The sequence below is a fragment of the Tetrao urogallus genome (assembly GCF_951394365.1).
Source record: "Tetrao urogallus genome assembly, chromosome: 4".
Taxonomy (NCBI): domain Eukaryota; kingdom Metazoa; phylum Chordata; class Aves; order Galliformes; family Phasianidae; genus Tetrao; species Tetrao urogallus.
Window position 1 is genome coordinate 38,358,240 of NC_136817.1, and position 14,598 is coordinate 38,372,837.

The 14,598-nt window shown below is 42.0% G+C and overlaps 1 protein-coding gene across 5 annotated transcripts in view; it reads left to right on the forward strand.

Moving 5' to 3' along the window:
- Positions 1-8,893: 8,893 nt before the first annotated feature.
- PDLIM5 (PDZ and LIM domain 5) overlaps positions 8,894-14,598 on the forward strand; it is a gene marked incomplete at both ends in the record, with an annotated part of 109,490 nt that continues 103,785 nt past the window's right edge. For all 5 annotated transcript variants that reach the window (XM_079535116.1, XM_079535117.1, XM_079535118.1 and 2 more), the window contains one exon: positions 8,894-8,989. In XM_079535116.1, the coding sequence (XP_079391242.1) occupies positions 8,894-8,989 (96 nt within the window). The remainder of the gene's footprint in view (positions 8,990-14,598) is intronic.

Here is a 14,598-nt window from a genome sequence, read left to right on the forward strand (position 1 = left end):
CTTTATATCACAGCAGAAATCACTGCGTCAGGTCAAACTGGGTAACTACCTGTGTTTACTCTAAATGGCAGACAAAACAAATTACAGAAGCCTGGGCCAAGACAACAGCAGTTTACAAAAAGTAAAATAAGGTTAACAGATACGCTTCCTTTAGGTTAATATGAAGGGAGAGTTTTAGGAACTTCAACTATTGTAACGTAGCTCATTTCAGATTATGCAGTCGTGTTTCCCCCCCCCCTATTCCTTCCCACTCTTCCAGAGATCTGTGAAATAAAGTGGTAAACATGTACTCTTCAATATGTTGTTCAGTGAGAGTCCAGTTGGAAGAACATTATACTTGCATAAATATGAAAACACATGAAAAAGCAAAATATTTTTAATTAGTAAGTCAGTCTTAAATAAATTCACCTAAAATAATTAAATAGAGCAAGAAGTCATGTTCTTTCTATTTGGATTTTTTTCAAGCATGTTTTAGTAGTCAATTTGAGACTGAAACAATTCATCATTGAACACTCAACAATTTCATGCAGTAAGTCTTTTTGTTGTTGTTGTTACATTTTTACATTTTCTTTACAAATGTAATACATACATTATATATTTCATTTCTGCAATTAATTTACTTTAGTGAAATTCTACAACTTTTATGGGGAATTTGCTGAAGTCTTTAGTAAACACAAATTGTTCCTTTCAAAAAGAAATTTGTATAAACAACAACATACAGCACTGCCCTTTGACATCTCTGTTAAGATTCTGTACTTTGAAGGGCTGCCATAACATAAGAAAAAAGGCTTCGAGACACGGCTATAGTAAGAATCAACCATATGGTAGGAAAAGAAATCAAAGGGAATTAATTTTGTAAAGCTATATGCCTAAAGCTGAAAATGAGAGAAAAGCAGGAATAAAATGAGTGGGTGACTCCAGGGTACCTGCGTAGCACTAGGATGTTTTTCTTCAGAGGACAGGGAAATATCATCCCTGGATACATTGAACAAAATGTTTCCAGTTGAGACACTAATTCTGTTACAGAATGCTACATCAGTGAGGTGTCCCCAGGGTGCCGTGTCTCATGTTCAGGGAGAATACAAATCCGAACAGGTGTAAAGAAAGGCGGCTGAGATGGCCAGGAGTGCCACAATCTTTCCTTGCAAACATAGGCGAGGCAAGCGCCACTGCTTAGTCTAGGAAAATGGAAGGTTGACAGGGGATACAATTTCCATCTAAAAATACACAGGAGTGAAACTGCGGGGAGGGAGAGGAGCTATTTAAATTTGTCTGTGACTAAACATAGTCTGGAAATCAGATGCAGGTTACTGGCCATTGAGACAAACAGAGGCAAGGGTGGTCTTCTGATGGGAACAGCTGAGGGGAAAAAAAAAATACAACACTTAAAATGTAAATTCAGCTGGGAAGAAACCCTGTATACCTCGGGCAGGAGAGACAGAGGCTCGGTGATGTTTTGTGTCTGATTCCTGCGTCCATCCAGGTTGTGTACAGGGAGGTGACAGCCTCTGATGGGCAGCTGGAGCTGTGGGATTCTCTGAGGTGCTCGTTGTCCTTTGGTCACTTATATTACTTCTGATTTACATACAATGTTTCAACAAAAATATTGGCCCAGTGCAGGTTTCATTTTTCTGCCTTTGACACCCAGATCTGTGTGGCAGCTAACCTTGCAAAACCAACAAGTAACCAGAGTTTTCACAAGCCACAAGAGGGCTATAAATCACTTTTGTGCTGGTATATAAATATGTGCTGGTGTGTGCAAATTTGGTACAAGTTCTCAAAATGTATAAATATTAACTTTTCCATTTCTTTTTCTCTCCATTCCCCTTGTCAGTAAAGATTAGATGTCTTTTATTTACTGTGGGAACAGCTATTAGTTGCTTTAATACTTTTTTTTTTTTTTTTGGGGGGGGGGGGGGGTGGGGGGGGGGTGGGGGGGAGGAGGAAAGCAGCTAAAATAAGGCCTCCTTGACATGTTCCCAGGTCTCACTGCAGCTCTCATTGACGACTCTTTTTTTTTTTTTCTTTTTTTTTTTCTGTTTTTTTTTCTTTCTTTTTTTTTTCCTCTGAGAAACATAAGTTTAAGGGCTGTTGCAAAGGCCTAGAGAGGCTTCTCTAAGTGCTGTTTCTTTGTATGGATTTACCTAAGTTGTTATAAAATCCAGGTCTGTTCAGTCAGTGAAATAGGCAAACTGTTTTGTTTTTTTTTTCTTTTGTTTCCAAATGTTTGTAAGTGCATTGCTATGCCTGTCGATGCTGTTTCACCAGTTTACACTACCCAGATTTTGGTATCAGCATGCAAAAACCCCACAGAGAATTGGGTGCAGTGAATTGACACAGGAACACAATGGCCAAGCCCCAGAGGGCATCACCTGAGTGCCTCTGGTTGAACTGCAAAGGGCTCTTGGGAAAAGGCTGCATGCAGCTGTGTGACTGAGTTAGAGGTACTGGTGGGAAGAATGCAGGAATGGTGTCATGGTGGAGCTACGTTGGGCTGCTCCTCATCTGCCAGGCAAAGTGCTCATCATGCTCTGGCTTGTACCCGTCCCCTCCCTTGCAATACCTTACAATAAGAGATTATAGGCTTAGCTGCACCTCTTCTCCCGTGGCATTAATTAATATAAACAACTGCAGGGATCACTCTGAAGGTTTGGATGTTTACATGCCAAGCCCTACATAATTGGTAATGGCGGTATATGTCAAACACAGCTTTAACGCTTCACTCAGCAAGCCCTTCCTGCACAGCTGATGGATGGCAATTAGACCACGCCAAGTCAGAGATTCCTGTGCAAACACTTTCCTGTTGTTGAGGAAAAATAGATTTAAAGAGTAAATAGGGTGAATGATTGAAGCAGCTACTCCTGCAACAAGCTGGGCTCTGTTAAGAATGGGAAATATGAACTACGAGGTTTTTCCATTCATCAGTATGGTTTAAGTGATATGTCAGCTCAGGGTAGGGTAATACAGTAGTCAGGAGCTGTGCAGGAATTTGGAAAAACTGGTTTCAATTCTTGGTCTGACATCTGATTCCTAGCACGTATAAATGTTTATTACCTCTGGTCACCAGCTGCAAATGGCAGCTAATGCTTTGCAGCAGAGCTGAGCATGAAGCTGTCCAGGCTGCAGAGCGCTGGGAAGCTTCATATAGGTTTCAGCCCCTAAAACAATCCATGTTAAACATGATAAGGAGGTAACCTAAATTTCCTCAAAAGGCCGCTCTTGTTCCCTGAAGTGAAAATATTGGGTTGGTGTTACATTGATTCAGGCTGGTGTGGAAGAAATGTTGAACCTGCAGCGCGGGCTGTGGCCTGCACATAGGTGGTCCTTCCTTATCTCGGACAGAGGGAATGAAGAAGATTGAAGTAGCTCAAAGTTTCAGTGTGAATGATCAAGATTCAACTGCATCTGCTCAGTTACTGCAAAGAAGTCCAGTAGTAACAAGCACTTATTCCCTTTGTTTACATGGTTTATATAAATTTAGGGGGACATAATAAAAAAGATTTCTTTTATTAGTAACAATTACATTAATAATAATTAAAAAAAAGTGCTATAAAAGAAAAAATCCAAGTGTTGACAAGCTAAAATAAAGAAAAAATCAGGATACAAAAAGACCAGAAATCCACTTATTAAACCACTTATGCCTTATGATGTTAATGTTTTAATCTAATGAAAGCTTAAACCTTAAAGGCTGGGCTGCCCCACAACACCGAGTGAACCAGCTATACAAATTGAAGTTGTAATACAGGAATATGCACCACTGGAAAAACAAGCTGACAAAGGTGAGAGGGTATAGCACACCTGGAGGAATAGCAGGGCTCTGAGAAGTACAAATGAAAAAGGTGAGAAATAGGAGAGCTAAGGTAAACTTTTTTTTAAAATTAATTTTTTTTTTTTCCAACAAAGCTGACTCAAAGTGAATTGCATCAGCACAGCTGTATAGCACTGGTTCCCACCTGTGGAAGGCTTCAAGCTAACTGGAGATACAGTGCTTGACAGAATGTGTGAGATAGGATGTAATTCAGTGCTGGGTATCTTTCCAAATGAGGAATGGGGAAAAAAAAAAAAAAAAAAAAAAAAAAAAAAGAAAGAAAAAAAAGAGAAAGAAGAAATGTATAAGTGCTTCTGTGATACAAGTTGAAAGTAGTTTAGGATTCAGCATGACTCAGGCATAAAAGCTTGCCCTGTCCTAAAGCTGCTGGCTTTAGGAAGCTCCTTAGCTTCTCAAAAGAAAAGTAAAAGCATAAGTAGTAATGTAAGCATTTCCAGTCTGTGTTTCAGGACACAGAAAGAGAATATTAGATTAACTGCTGTTTAACTGAGTATTTTTTCACCATGTACTGTTAATCTGTTCATAATTTATGACTTTTTTTTTGCTTTTGTGAGTGTCTTTTCATACTTCAGGTCTGCAGGTGATATTCTCCATCAAGTTCTGTATTACTGACACCTGAGGCATTTCATTAGCATTTAAATGAACCTTAAGTGCCTAAGTAATTTTGTGATAGGGCTGCATTTGTGTGGCTAGCTGTCTATTGCATTTAATTAAATTCTGGACTTCTTCCTTCCTTGTTCAGAGGAAAAAATGCAAGTTCTGTCTGAAATCCAGCAATAGTAGGAAGAACAAGCAGGCTATAGTTTTGCCTGCTGCCAAGGTTTGTCCTCTACTCACTATCTCTCTTTTCACTATTTAGCCCTAATGAAAAGCTTTCTCAAGAAGGAGAATGTTTGAAAAGTGACCAGGGATGGTGAACTCTCAAACTGTCTCTGGGGCTTATTTGTCACAAAGCAGGGGATGACAGGCTGACAGCTGCGAGCAGCGTAGGCTTTGGCATGGCCTGGCTGTGCACAGTGGCTCTGGGGATGCCTACTGCTCTGTCTCCTTCAGTCCTGGGGGATTAGTCCTGAGATTAATTGTTCAGCTAGCTGAGCAAACAATTCCACTGTAAAGAAAAACTAGTGGCTTCTGGAGAAGTGGAAAGGGTTGTTTTTCCTTGAATGTACCTAGTTGATATCCCAGGCTCATTGAGTGATGGCAGGCTACAGCTCAGCAAGATGGCACAGGGCCACAGTGGCTTTGGGAGTGTCACATGGGCTCTGCTGGGCTGTAGGGTCCTGGGGCTCTTTATTCTCTGATAAATGTAACATTGTGAGAATGACCTAAGGCCCTTGTGACACCATGAAGAATCCCTTGGATGGGGAATTTTTACCTCTGTGAATTAAAACCATGTGAGAGTCTATTGCATAATGGAGATTTTTCAGTTTTGCCTGATTAGAGACACTTAATAAGAAAAGAGCAGGGTGAGGAAGACAGATTTCCAGAAGAGTGGTTCTGCTAAATTGGTGGGGTCTTGGATGTTTTTACTGCTGAGACATCATGTGAGATTCACTCTGCTCAGTCAGCACAGCCAAGAAAATGGACAGCTCAGGGGGATGGCATTAAACAGCTCCATTAAAGCTCATACAACTGGGACTGGGAAGACAAGGGACAGTGTTACTCTGCTCCCAAGCAGGGACAGAAGGACTAGGCAGGATGATGATAAAGGAGTGTGTTGTATTTGCAGTGGATTTAGCGAAGGACTTAAAGCTTTCTTTTGCTTTTTTTTTTTTTTTTTTTTTTTTTTTTTTTTTTTTTCCAAATCCATGCTTGAAGACCAAATTGAAATTATCATGATTGCAGCTGCATGCACTGCTAATGAGGTGTGTCTCTTTCACAACCACTTTTACTTGAGATCACTTGTAGTGAACGTGAAGTATAGAAGGGAACCCTAGACCTCTCCCAGCTGTGACACAGCTAAACCTCTGAGGCAGTGCCACTGCTCTCCACACTGCTTCTCTCAGCTACCAGGCCCCAGTGGTGCAACAGGTCAGCAGAGCATGGTAGCACGCTACCCAGCCAGCAGTCCTGCCTCTGGACCCACTACTGCACAAGCGTCCCTTACTGTCTAAGTTTTGTTTATTCACAGTCAACTTATACACATCTGTTCTCGTGCACTGTTTTGTAGCTTTAACACCTTTTCTGCTCTTCACCACTTTGATGTGACTGAGGTGGTAAACATATCCTCATCCGTCCTCGTGGTGTCCTTGGTAAATAAAGTGAAGCTTTGTTCTTCTTGTAGAAGTTACCTGTAGGATTGCTGTGGCAGTCTACATGGGCTGCACTGTAAGGTTGGGCTGCCCCTTTGCATCAGTTTATACAGCAACTCCTTTCTTCAGGCTGAGGATAGAGTATATATGCGTATACACTCAGTTTCCCCGCCCTCATCATTATCCTTTGGATTTTACAGGTGCGTCTTTAGTTGGATAAAGTTTAAAAAAAAAAAAAAAAAAAAAAAAAAAAGCATTTCCCTGTTAAAAAGTAGTGAATCGGGACTAAAAAAAAAAATAACAATCAAATTCAGATCCTCTCGAGAGCGGTGCGTTAGAGCATTTCCAGCCGCCGGACCGCGGGCACCGCGCTCCGCCCCTGCCCCGTCCCCACCGCGCGGTGCCGGGCTGGGCCGTGCCGTGCCGTGTCGGGGGAGGAGCGGCGGGAGACGGAAGTGAAAACAAGAGCGAGGGACGGAGCCGCTGCCTGGCAGACGCGCCGCGGGTGTCTTCGTCGCTCCGCGCCCCGCAGCGCCGGGCTGGGTGAGTGAGTGGGGTTAGGCGGAGAGGGACTGGGGAAGCCAGAAGGTTGGGGTGAGGCTCGAACTTCGTGCTGCTTCTCGTAACTTGCAAGTTGATTTTTGTTGTAATTTAACTCCGTGTCAGGGTGCCGTTAAGCTGCCCGGGGAGCTCACTGCAGGGTGCGGGACTCAGGTCGCTGCCTTAGGGCTGGAGTTTCGCTCCGGGTCGTTGCGGTGAGGCTGGTGGTTCGGTGCTGTTACTGTCCCGAAGATTGCCTCCTTCTCGTGTTCCCGCTGTTCCGCGTCCCCACGCGTGGTAATGGGCTTTTCTGCCAGGGTTTTGAAATTCCCCCTTCCAGGAGCTGATCCACCGAGCGTTTGGTGAAAACCGACAGAAGTTGCGCAGTTCCTCCGTGGTTGCTCAATGCCCCCTGCACGAAGTGGGGTGCTGAGGCTTAGATGCTGCTCTCATGCTTTGAGAAGTGCAATGAGTTTCCGAGTGATCGCCTCCTTCCTGCTCCGTCTGGGAGGCTGGAGGTGCAGAGTCACGGGGGTGAGAAAGGAGAGAGGAGCGGTGCTGGGAGCCACGCGAGGCATTTCACCAGGCAGCTTCTTTCTCCCCGTTTGTAGCTGCTTCAAACGGCGTGGGGGAAACCATCCTTTTCGAAAGAAATTTAATCTTTTCCTGAAGCTGTTGCTACAAATAGTTGTTACTTTTTTTTTTTTTTTTTTTTTTTTTTTTTTAAACCTGATTACGAGACCTTTGGATCCTTCTTATGGGTAAAGCCTTCTGCTGGTGCCCGTGAACGACGCGTGTACTGCTCACTGTACATAGTGTGGTTTCTTGATATTCCCAGTGTATGGTGACCTGTTACTGTGGTGTCTTTCATTCACAGGGAATGAAAATAATTCTCCCTTTCCTGAGGGAGGAAATCTGTAACTAACTGAAATCCCCTTTCAGAAGAAATTAGCAAAGTTGTACTTCTTGCTTCAGTGGTGAGCAAGCCCCCTGAGAGCTCAAACTTTCTTTTCTTCTCACCCTCTCCAGCAGCAGAAAGACCTGGGGGTGGGGAGGGGGAGGAGGAGGAGACGAAGAGCGGTGGCATTTACCATGCCGAGGATTTTGGGGTATGTTGAGCCAGTGTTGGGGCTAGAACTGCCAAGGTAGCTCTGAATCCTGGTTTCCACACCTCGGGCGGTCCATTGGACTTGGGTACATTTGCAGACCCTTCCGCCTCAAAACTTAAAATCCCTCTGCAGTGCACGGTGAGGTCAGGCTGGGTTTGGGGCGTGCAGCCCACTCGCAGCAGTGTGCCCGTGGTGCCACCTTAAATGTCAGCACAGGAGCTGGAATCTGGCCGTACCGCGGTGTAGGCTTACAGCCCGCTGTGCTGTGTTCTTTGCCTTACTTCAACCATACCAAAATAGTCGGGATCCACTACCTAAGATGTCATTGTAATGTTACTTATCTGAGGTGAAACTGAAGCCCTTATCTCTGGCGCTGGGCAGCAATTAAGTGCGGAGGTTGCCTTTTAAAGGTAATTTGTTGCTCGCATTGATGTGGAAGGGAGGGAGACGCTGGAGTTTTGCTCTGAGTTTTTTTTTTTTCTTTCCTCTCACTGTTACGATGTGGCTGTTGGTATTTTAATTTAATTTGCAGTTTTCGTTTGAGGCTTGGTGTTAAGATCTGTCATGTCTGTAGCATTGTTTTGTCAATGCGAAGTTATGCTGTAGAACTAAAAGTCACAGGGTTTTTATTTTCTTCTGGTTAACTTCAAAGTTGTGACATTTTGATGTTGTACTGAAAGTGTCAAACCATAATGTGTTGGGAAACAAGTTCTGAGCTGATGACATGGCAGCATGTGATATTCATTTTGTCAGAGACAAATGTGCCAATGATGGTAACTTCTTCCATACTTGGGATGCTATCAATTCATGCTTGTCTCAGCACTGAGGTTTATTTTTTTTTCCCCCACAGTATTCTATCAGATATTTGACAAATACTTTTTACTGTGTGCTTTTCTTGAGATACAAGAATTTCAACACCAGAAACCTTGAAAGTAGGAAGAGCATGTTACCAGCTCCCTGTGTTTCTTCCTAATCAATTCAGCACAGCAAAACATGGGAATGAAAGTACAAGTAATGGCAGACTTTGTGTAGATTTTTGGCTGTCCTTATACTATGGAGAGCAGTAGGGAGTGCTTTTTGTTTTTTATCTTCCTTAATTTAAAAGTGTAATCCTCTTCTGCAGGCATCAAGTCCTTAGCTTGGATCCTTGAATACTGAACACCATGAGCAACTACAGCGTGTCTTTGGTTGGCCCAGCTCCTTGGGGTTTCAGGCTTCAAGGTGGCAAGGATTTCAACATGCCCCTGTCCATCTCTCGGGTGAGTGTGTTCTCCCCTCTGCTTGTGCTTGGGTATCCATCGTGCTGCAGTCAGCCTGCAGCCTTCTTCAGACTACAAAGCCTTGAGCTGTGTGTGCTGGGCTCAATTTGCACTGTGGTGTGGGGGTCTGGGAAAATACATCTTTGTTGTCTGAAGGTTCCAAGGAAATTTTACATCTCCATTTAAAGTCTAATCTGTGTTCTCATCTATGCAACAAAACAGGCAGAAAGCACCCTTGAATTCCCCTCCCTGCTCACCCTCAGAAAGTTGTGACATGAGGAAGGAGGCTGGCAGGAAATGGGCAATTTTCTGCCTGTGCAGTTCACATGGGAGGCAGCGGGGGAGAATCACTCATGTTCCCATTGTTTATTCAGCAGTTCTTAACAGTTGGAGAATCTTTTGGTGTCTGTTCTTTCAAATCCCACTATTTGCAATAAGCTGCACTTAAGAAACGGGAGTTATAAACGGTAATTCATGGGTATGTGCCTGGGTGGAAATACTGCTTTCTCAAGAGTTTTTTTTTATGCAGCAAGTGCTCTTAACTGATGTTCACAGGAGTGTTTTATAGAGTATGTGCTCTTAACTGATACTGAAAGGATTTGAGGAACTAAGTCAAAACAAATGTGATCTTTGTATCCAGGCATTATTTACCAGTTCCCAGCTTTTGAAATGGCTTTTTTTTTTTTTTTTTTTTTAGTGATGAATTTTCTTTCTATGTGGGCTGAGTTTCAAAGCCTTCCTCAGATGACTAAAACACTTAATTTACATCGCACGGGGACTAAATTTTATTATTTAAAATAATAAACCTATTGAATTTATGTGAGTACTGGAAATCTCTGGGTGAAGAGTTATGGCTCTGGACTCCAGCACCTTTAAACTGTGCTTTGCGCGGTGGAAGCATTCATATATAAACGACTTCTTCTTTGCCAGCAGCCTGCCTCCCCCTCCTGCGTATTTATGCAGTTTAGTGACAAAGATTAATTATTTTTTACACCTGTTGGGACTGCAGAATTCCTGGGAGAGGGAGCAGGTTTCTATTTGGGTTTATGCATCATGGCAATATTTTTAGCTAATCTCAACTAGCGATTTGCAGCCTGCCAGTTCATTTAGACTTGGCTAATCTTAGTCACCTGTGGATTATTATTTTTTTTTTTTTTGTGGCTGGGGTAAAGTGGAGAGCTGTGAAAATACCTGTGTACAGATAATATCTGAACTGAAAGGGGCTGAACTACAGTTTATTCCCAAATTCTCAGAATTTTCAAGCTGAGCTATAACTTGGTTTCTCGTTCAGCATCTGGTTACTCCTGCAGCAACACGATGCTTGAAGTGGGAATGTTCTTCCAATGTGATGGCTGAAGGACTACTGTAGCAAGGAAAGTTTTTAGAAGCATGGACTGTTGCCACCATGGGGTGTTTGCAGGCGGTACTGATGAGCAGCTCTGGGCCGTAGGCAGGAAGACACAATGATCAGCCAATTTTAGTAACAGGAACGCTTGTTTTTTTGTAAGGGGCTCTGCCATCCTGGAGAGCCACAGTGCAACCTGGCTGCTAAGCATATTTGCCATCTGAAAATTTCTATAGAGGAAACAAATGAATTTAAATTAGTCTAGATGAGTATTTTATCACATGAATTAAATGTGCTGTTTGTATGGAGTAGCAGGAAGGAATCAGCCTAAACAGCTGCGTTTAAAAGCCTGAATTATGGGATTCCCTAATGACAAGTGTCAGTGCTCATGTCAGCAGATCATAATGAAAAATGGGTTCTGAGGTGGTTTTAAGGTTCTAAACGTACACGGAGAGGGGAAGAACAATACCCCATTCACGTGTTGGACCTCAGCTCTGTTTTCTGACTGAGTCATTTCTTTTTATTTGGAGTTAAGGACATCCAGATTTTGCACTTCTCTAGTGTAACGACAACAACACTTTTCAATCAAAAAAGCATTTAGGCTGGTATGCCAGTCCAGCTTTGGTCTGGTAGCTGGAAGAATTCGATGCTGTGTTCCTGGTATGCTAGAACAGCCTGTACCATTCACCCCCACCCCTTCTTTTCCTGACAAAGTATAAATGCCTTCCTGCATCTGAAAACCACTAATTAAATTATTTTAGCTAACAGTAATGAGGCAGTAGAATTATGTTCTTTGGCAAGGAGGACTTTTTTTTTTTTCCCTTATATTTTTGCTCTTGATGCTGAGGATGAATCCGGCTGTTTTACTGAGGGCTAATTTCCTGCTTTAGTTTAGTTTTGGCTCCTTGAATTTAAGTTCAAATAAAGTGCAGTTTATGAAGCATAGGGAGTACTTTGTTTTTGAATGCTGTTTATCCAAAAAGCTAATGTCTTATTACTGATAATGGGAACAACATTTCATAGGCTTCCTGGAGAAAGCTTTCAGTAATTCGTTTGGCTTGCAATGGTATGCCATTTCAGTGGGAGTGGTAGTTGCCTCTAGGTGGTAAAGCCAATCTGTTTTTTCGTTCTACTGTTTTTTTTGTGTTTGCTTGTTTCTTTTCCCCTAACACTAGTACACTGTAGATGTATTTGCCACATCATAACCACAGTTTATCTATTATAGTGCTTCAAAATTGCTGCATATATAGCTGCAAACATCTCACAGTAAGTAGTGTACACCATGTTGGGCATATCCTTGTAGGTACTGGCATGAATCAATGTGTGCAGTGCTTGGAGCTGCATGCACTTGTATATGACTGGACTTTAACTAGGTGGCTCCTTGCAAAGGAACTCTATCCAGTGCCATTATGTGGGTCAGAAATAGACACGTAGCAGGAGGTAGTGTGTTGGGAGTGGTTGTTCTAGGTTTGTGCTACAGGTGTGGAGCAGAGATGTTGCTCTCACAAGAGAGTCCTCACTGGAGAGGAAGTTGCTCTATGAGTTTAAAAAAAAAAACAAAATTGATCTTTGCCCTTGAACCAGGAATGAAGGGCGGGCTGAGGTTGTAGATCTCCCTCTTCTACTAACAATAAACCATTCGAGTGGCTCAAGCTACCACATGCTGCTGTACTGTGAGGCTTCCAGGTATTTAATTCTGAAGTGGCATTTGTATAATTAGAGGCTGCAAGCTATGGCCAGTTAACTCATGCTGAAGAAAGTAGAAATTGCAGGAGATGACATGTGCAAACTAACATTACTGAGATGCTGTCCTCACTTGTTCCTTGTGGTGTTTTACATTAATTGAAGGAGCAAGGAAAACATTTGTTTGAAACCAGTGCTGTAATGCAAAATAAAAAAGTGGAAACCTAGAGCAAGTAATAACTAATTACTTTGGGATGCAAATTTTATTTTTAGCTATTGTAGGAAATGTCTGAGTTTCCCTATGAAAGCAAAAACTTAATACCTGTCCATCTTTCTAATACATGCAGTTATGTGAAATTACTTTTGTCATCATGCAACTTGATGCAAATGAATTGATCATCTCTGAATCAATGCAGGCCACTACACAGGCAGCTGCTTATTTGGCATCTCCTTCTCAAGCTTCAGTTAGCAGTTTCTTGCTAGGTGCTTGGGACATGAGGAAGTGTCTCCATTCTTTGGTATTCACCTACTGTAAGAATTGCATCTAAGACCCTCATTATTTCTCAATTATTTCCATGTAAAGTTTGTTTCCCAGTTGCTAAATATCAGCTGGACCAAAAAAAGTTGGTCAAAATATTTGAAATGGTGTTATTTCACTTTCAGTTTGCCAATACTGAATGAATTGCTATGACTAACATCTATGCACATCTGAGGTCCTGGATGAATCCTAGTGATGTTTCTGTTACATCCATTTGGATGTATTAATCTCTTTAGATTTTGCATTAATATTATGTCTGTATTACTTTGAGGGTGATTTATTTAGTCCTCAGTGCTCAATAAACATAACTAGAATAAATTTGGTAAACATAGCAGTTTTGGCAATTGTATTCCTACAGTTGCCTTCTGCAGAATGAAATGAGTAGCCCTTGGTACTGAAGGATTATTCATTAATGTGGTAATGAACTGACAGGTTTAGGTATTCATTCTAAATGCGTTCCTGAAACATTTGTAACATACCAAAATAGAGACACAAGTCTTGCAGCGAAGTCTGTAAACAATTCTTATCTCAGTTTTATGACAGTAATTGCTGCCAGAAACAAGGAAATACTGAAGTGATACTATAGCAGTGTACGAGAGTTGCTCTGAAAGCAATGCCACCTACTTTATCACGTTGACCCACAACATCAGAAGTGGATGTTGATGGTATGGCTGTAGAAGCTGAACCTTTCCATCAATGTTCCCTTACATTTTGTTGCTGTGTGAAAGATGGCAGCTGAGAAGCAGTCTGACAAAATGACTTCTGACATGGAACTGCACTTGAAGCAAAGGTGTGGAACTGAGTTCCTACGTGTAGGGAAAAAAATGGAACCCATTGGCTTTTTTTTTTCTATCAGAAATCCCCTCAGAAATAGCCCTGTATTTTTGCATTTATTCACATATCAAGTACATTTTTCCTTGTTTTTGTGGCAAGGTTGTAGCTGATGAACGACTCATGATAATGAATTTGTCAGCATGCAGCAACCCCAGGGAACAGGTAGACAAGCAGCCCACCTTGGGATGAAGTGGAGAATGAGTATGCATGCAGCATATCAGTAGCTCAATCTGTGTCCCATGTGAGCATGCTGAAATTCTTCATGCTGGTGTCAGATGATCATCACTAGAGCAATTGCCCTCCTTCACATTCCTATTTTTCCATCCTTCCTACCCAGGTATCCATGTGGCTATCTATTAAGTCTATGGGGATGGAGCATATGTATGCTCTTTGCATAATATTTGTTTATACAGAAGCTTGGCCTTTGGTCTTCCTAATGTTAGGAAGCAAACGATTTGATTGTCATTAACATCTGTGAAAATTAATTTTAATGATAATTAAATAAAACAGTGGCGTGAATAGACCCCAGGTATGCCAGCTTAGATTGGCTAGAATTTGGCTGAGCCCTTTGTTTGGTGTGATTATTATTATTTTTTTAAGCCATATGTGTTGTTTTCAGTGAAATAAAGTTGTGGGCTTTTTGTTTTGTTTTGGTTTATTTTGGTATAAAATAAACTATTACAGTGGGGGACTAGGGAAATGGTCTTTCCAGCAGCATGTGTAACAGGAGAGAAACACTAGAACAACTGGTGGCCTGGCCAGTGATAATTGTGTTGGAAACTTTATGCTCTGTCCTGGAAGCTCCTGCAAGCTACTAACTAAGCCCTAACTGGCAGCTGCTGGCATTGCTGTGCTCCTGGGAGTTGTTCCTGAGTGGTGATGGTTTCCACAAAACATGGCTTCAAATGTTTTCCATTACTGTAACTTGCATTGCTCTGGTTTTCTGGTAGACTTATTTTACAGTGTGTCATTTTGAAATGTAAAAATTCTTATATGTGTCCAATGAAACCATGAGCTGTTGAAAGTGTTGCGCATCTCTGGGAAGAGTCTCAAGCCAGGAAGTAGGGTAAGAGGTGTGTGTAGGAATAGGTAGTCAGTCTGTATCTTAAAATTCATGGAGGATATCTGATCATCAAAGACTTGTGAACTGTAAGAGAAGTTCATGTGTAGGAGATAATGTCTGGTAATGAAATGGGACTTCTGTCATCT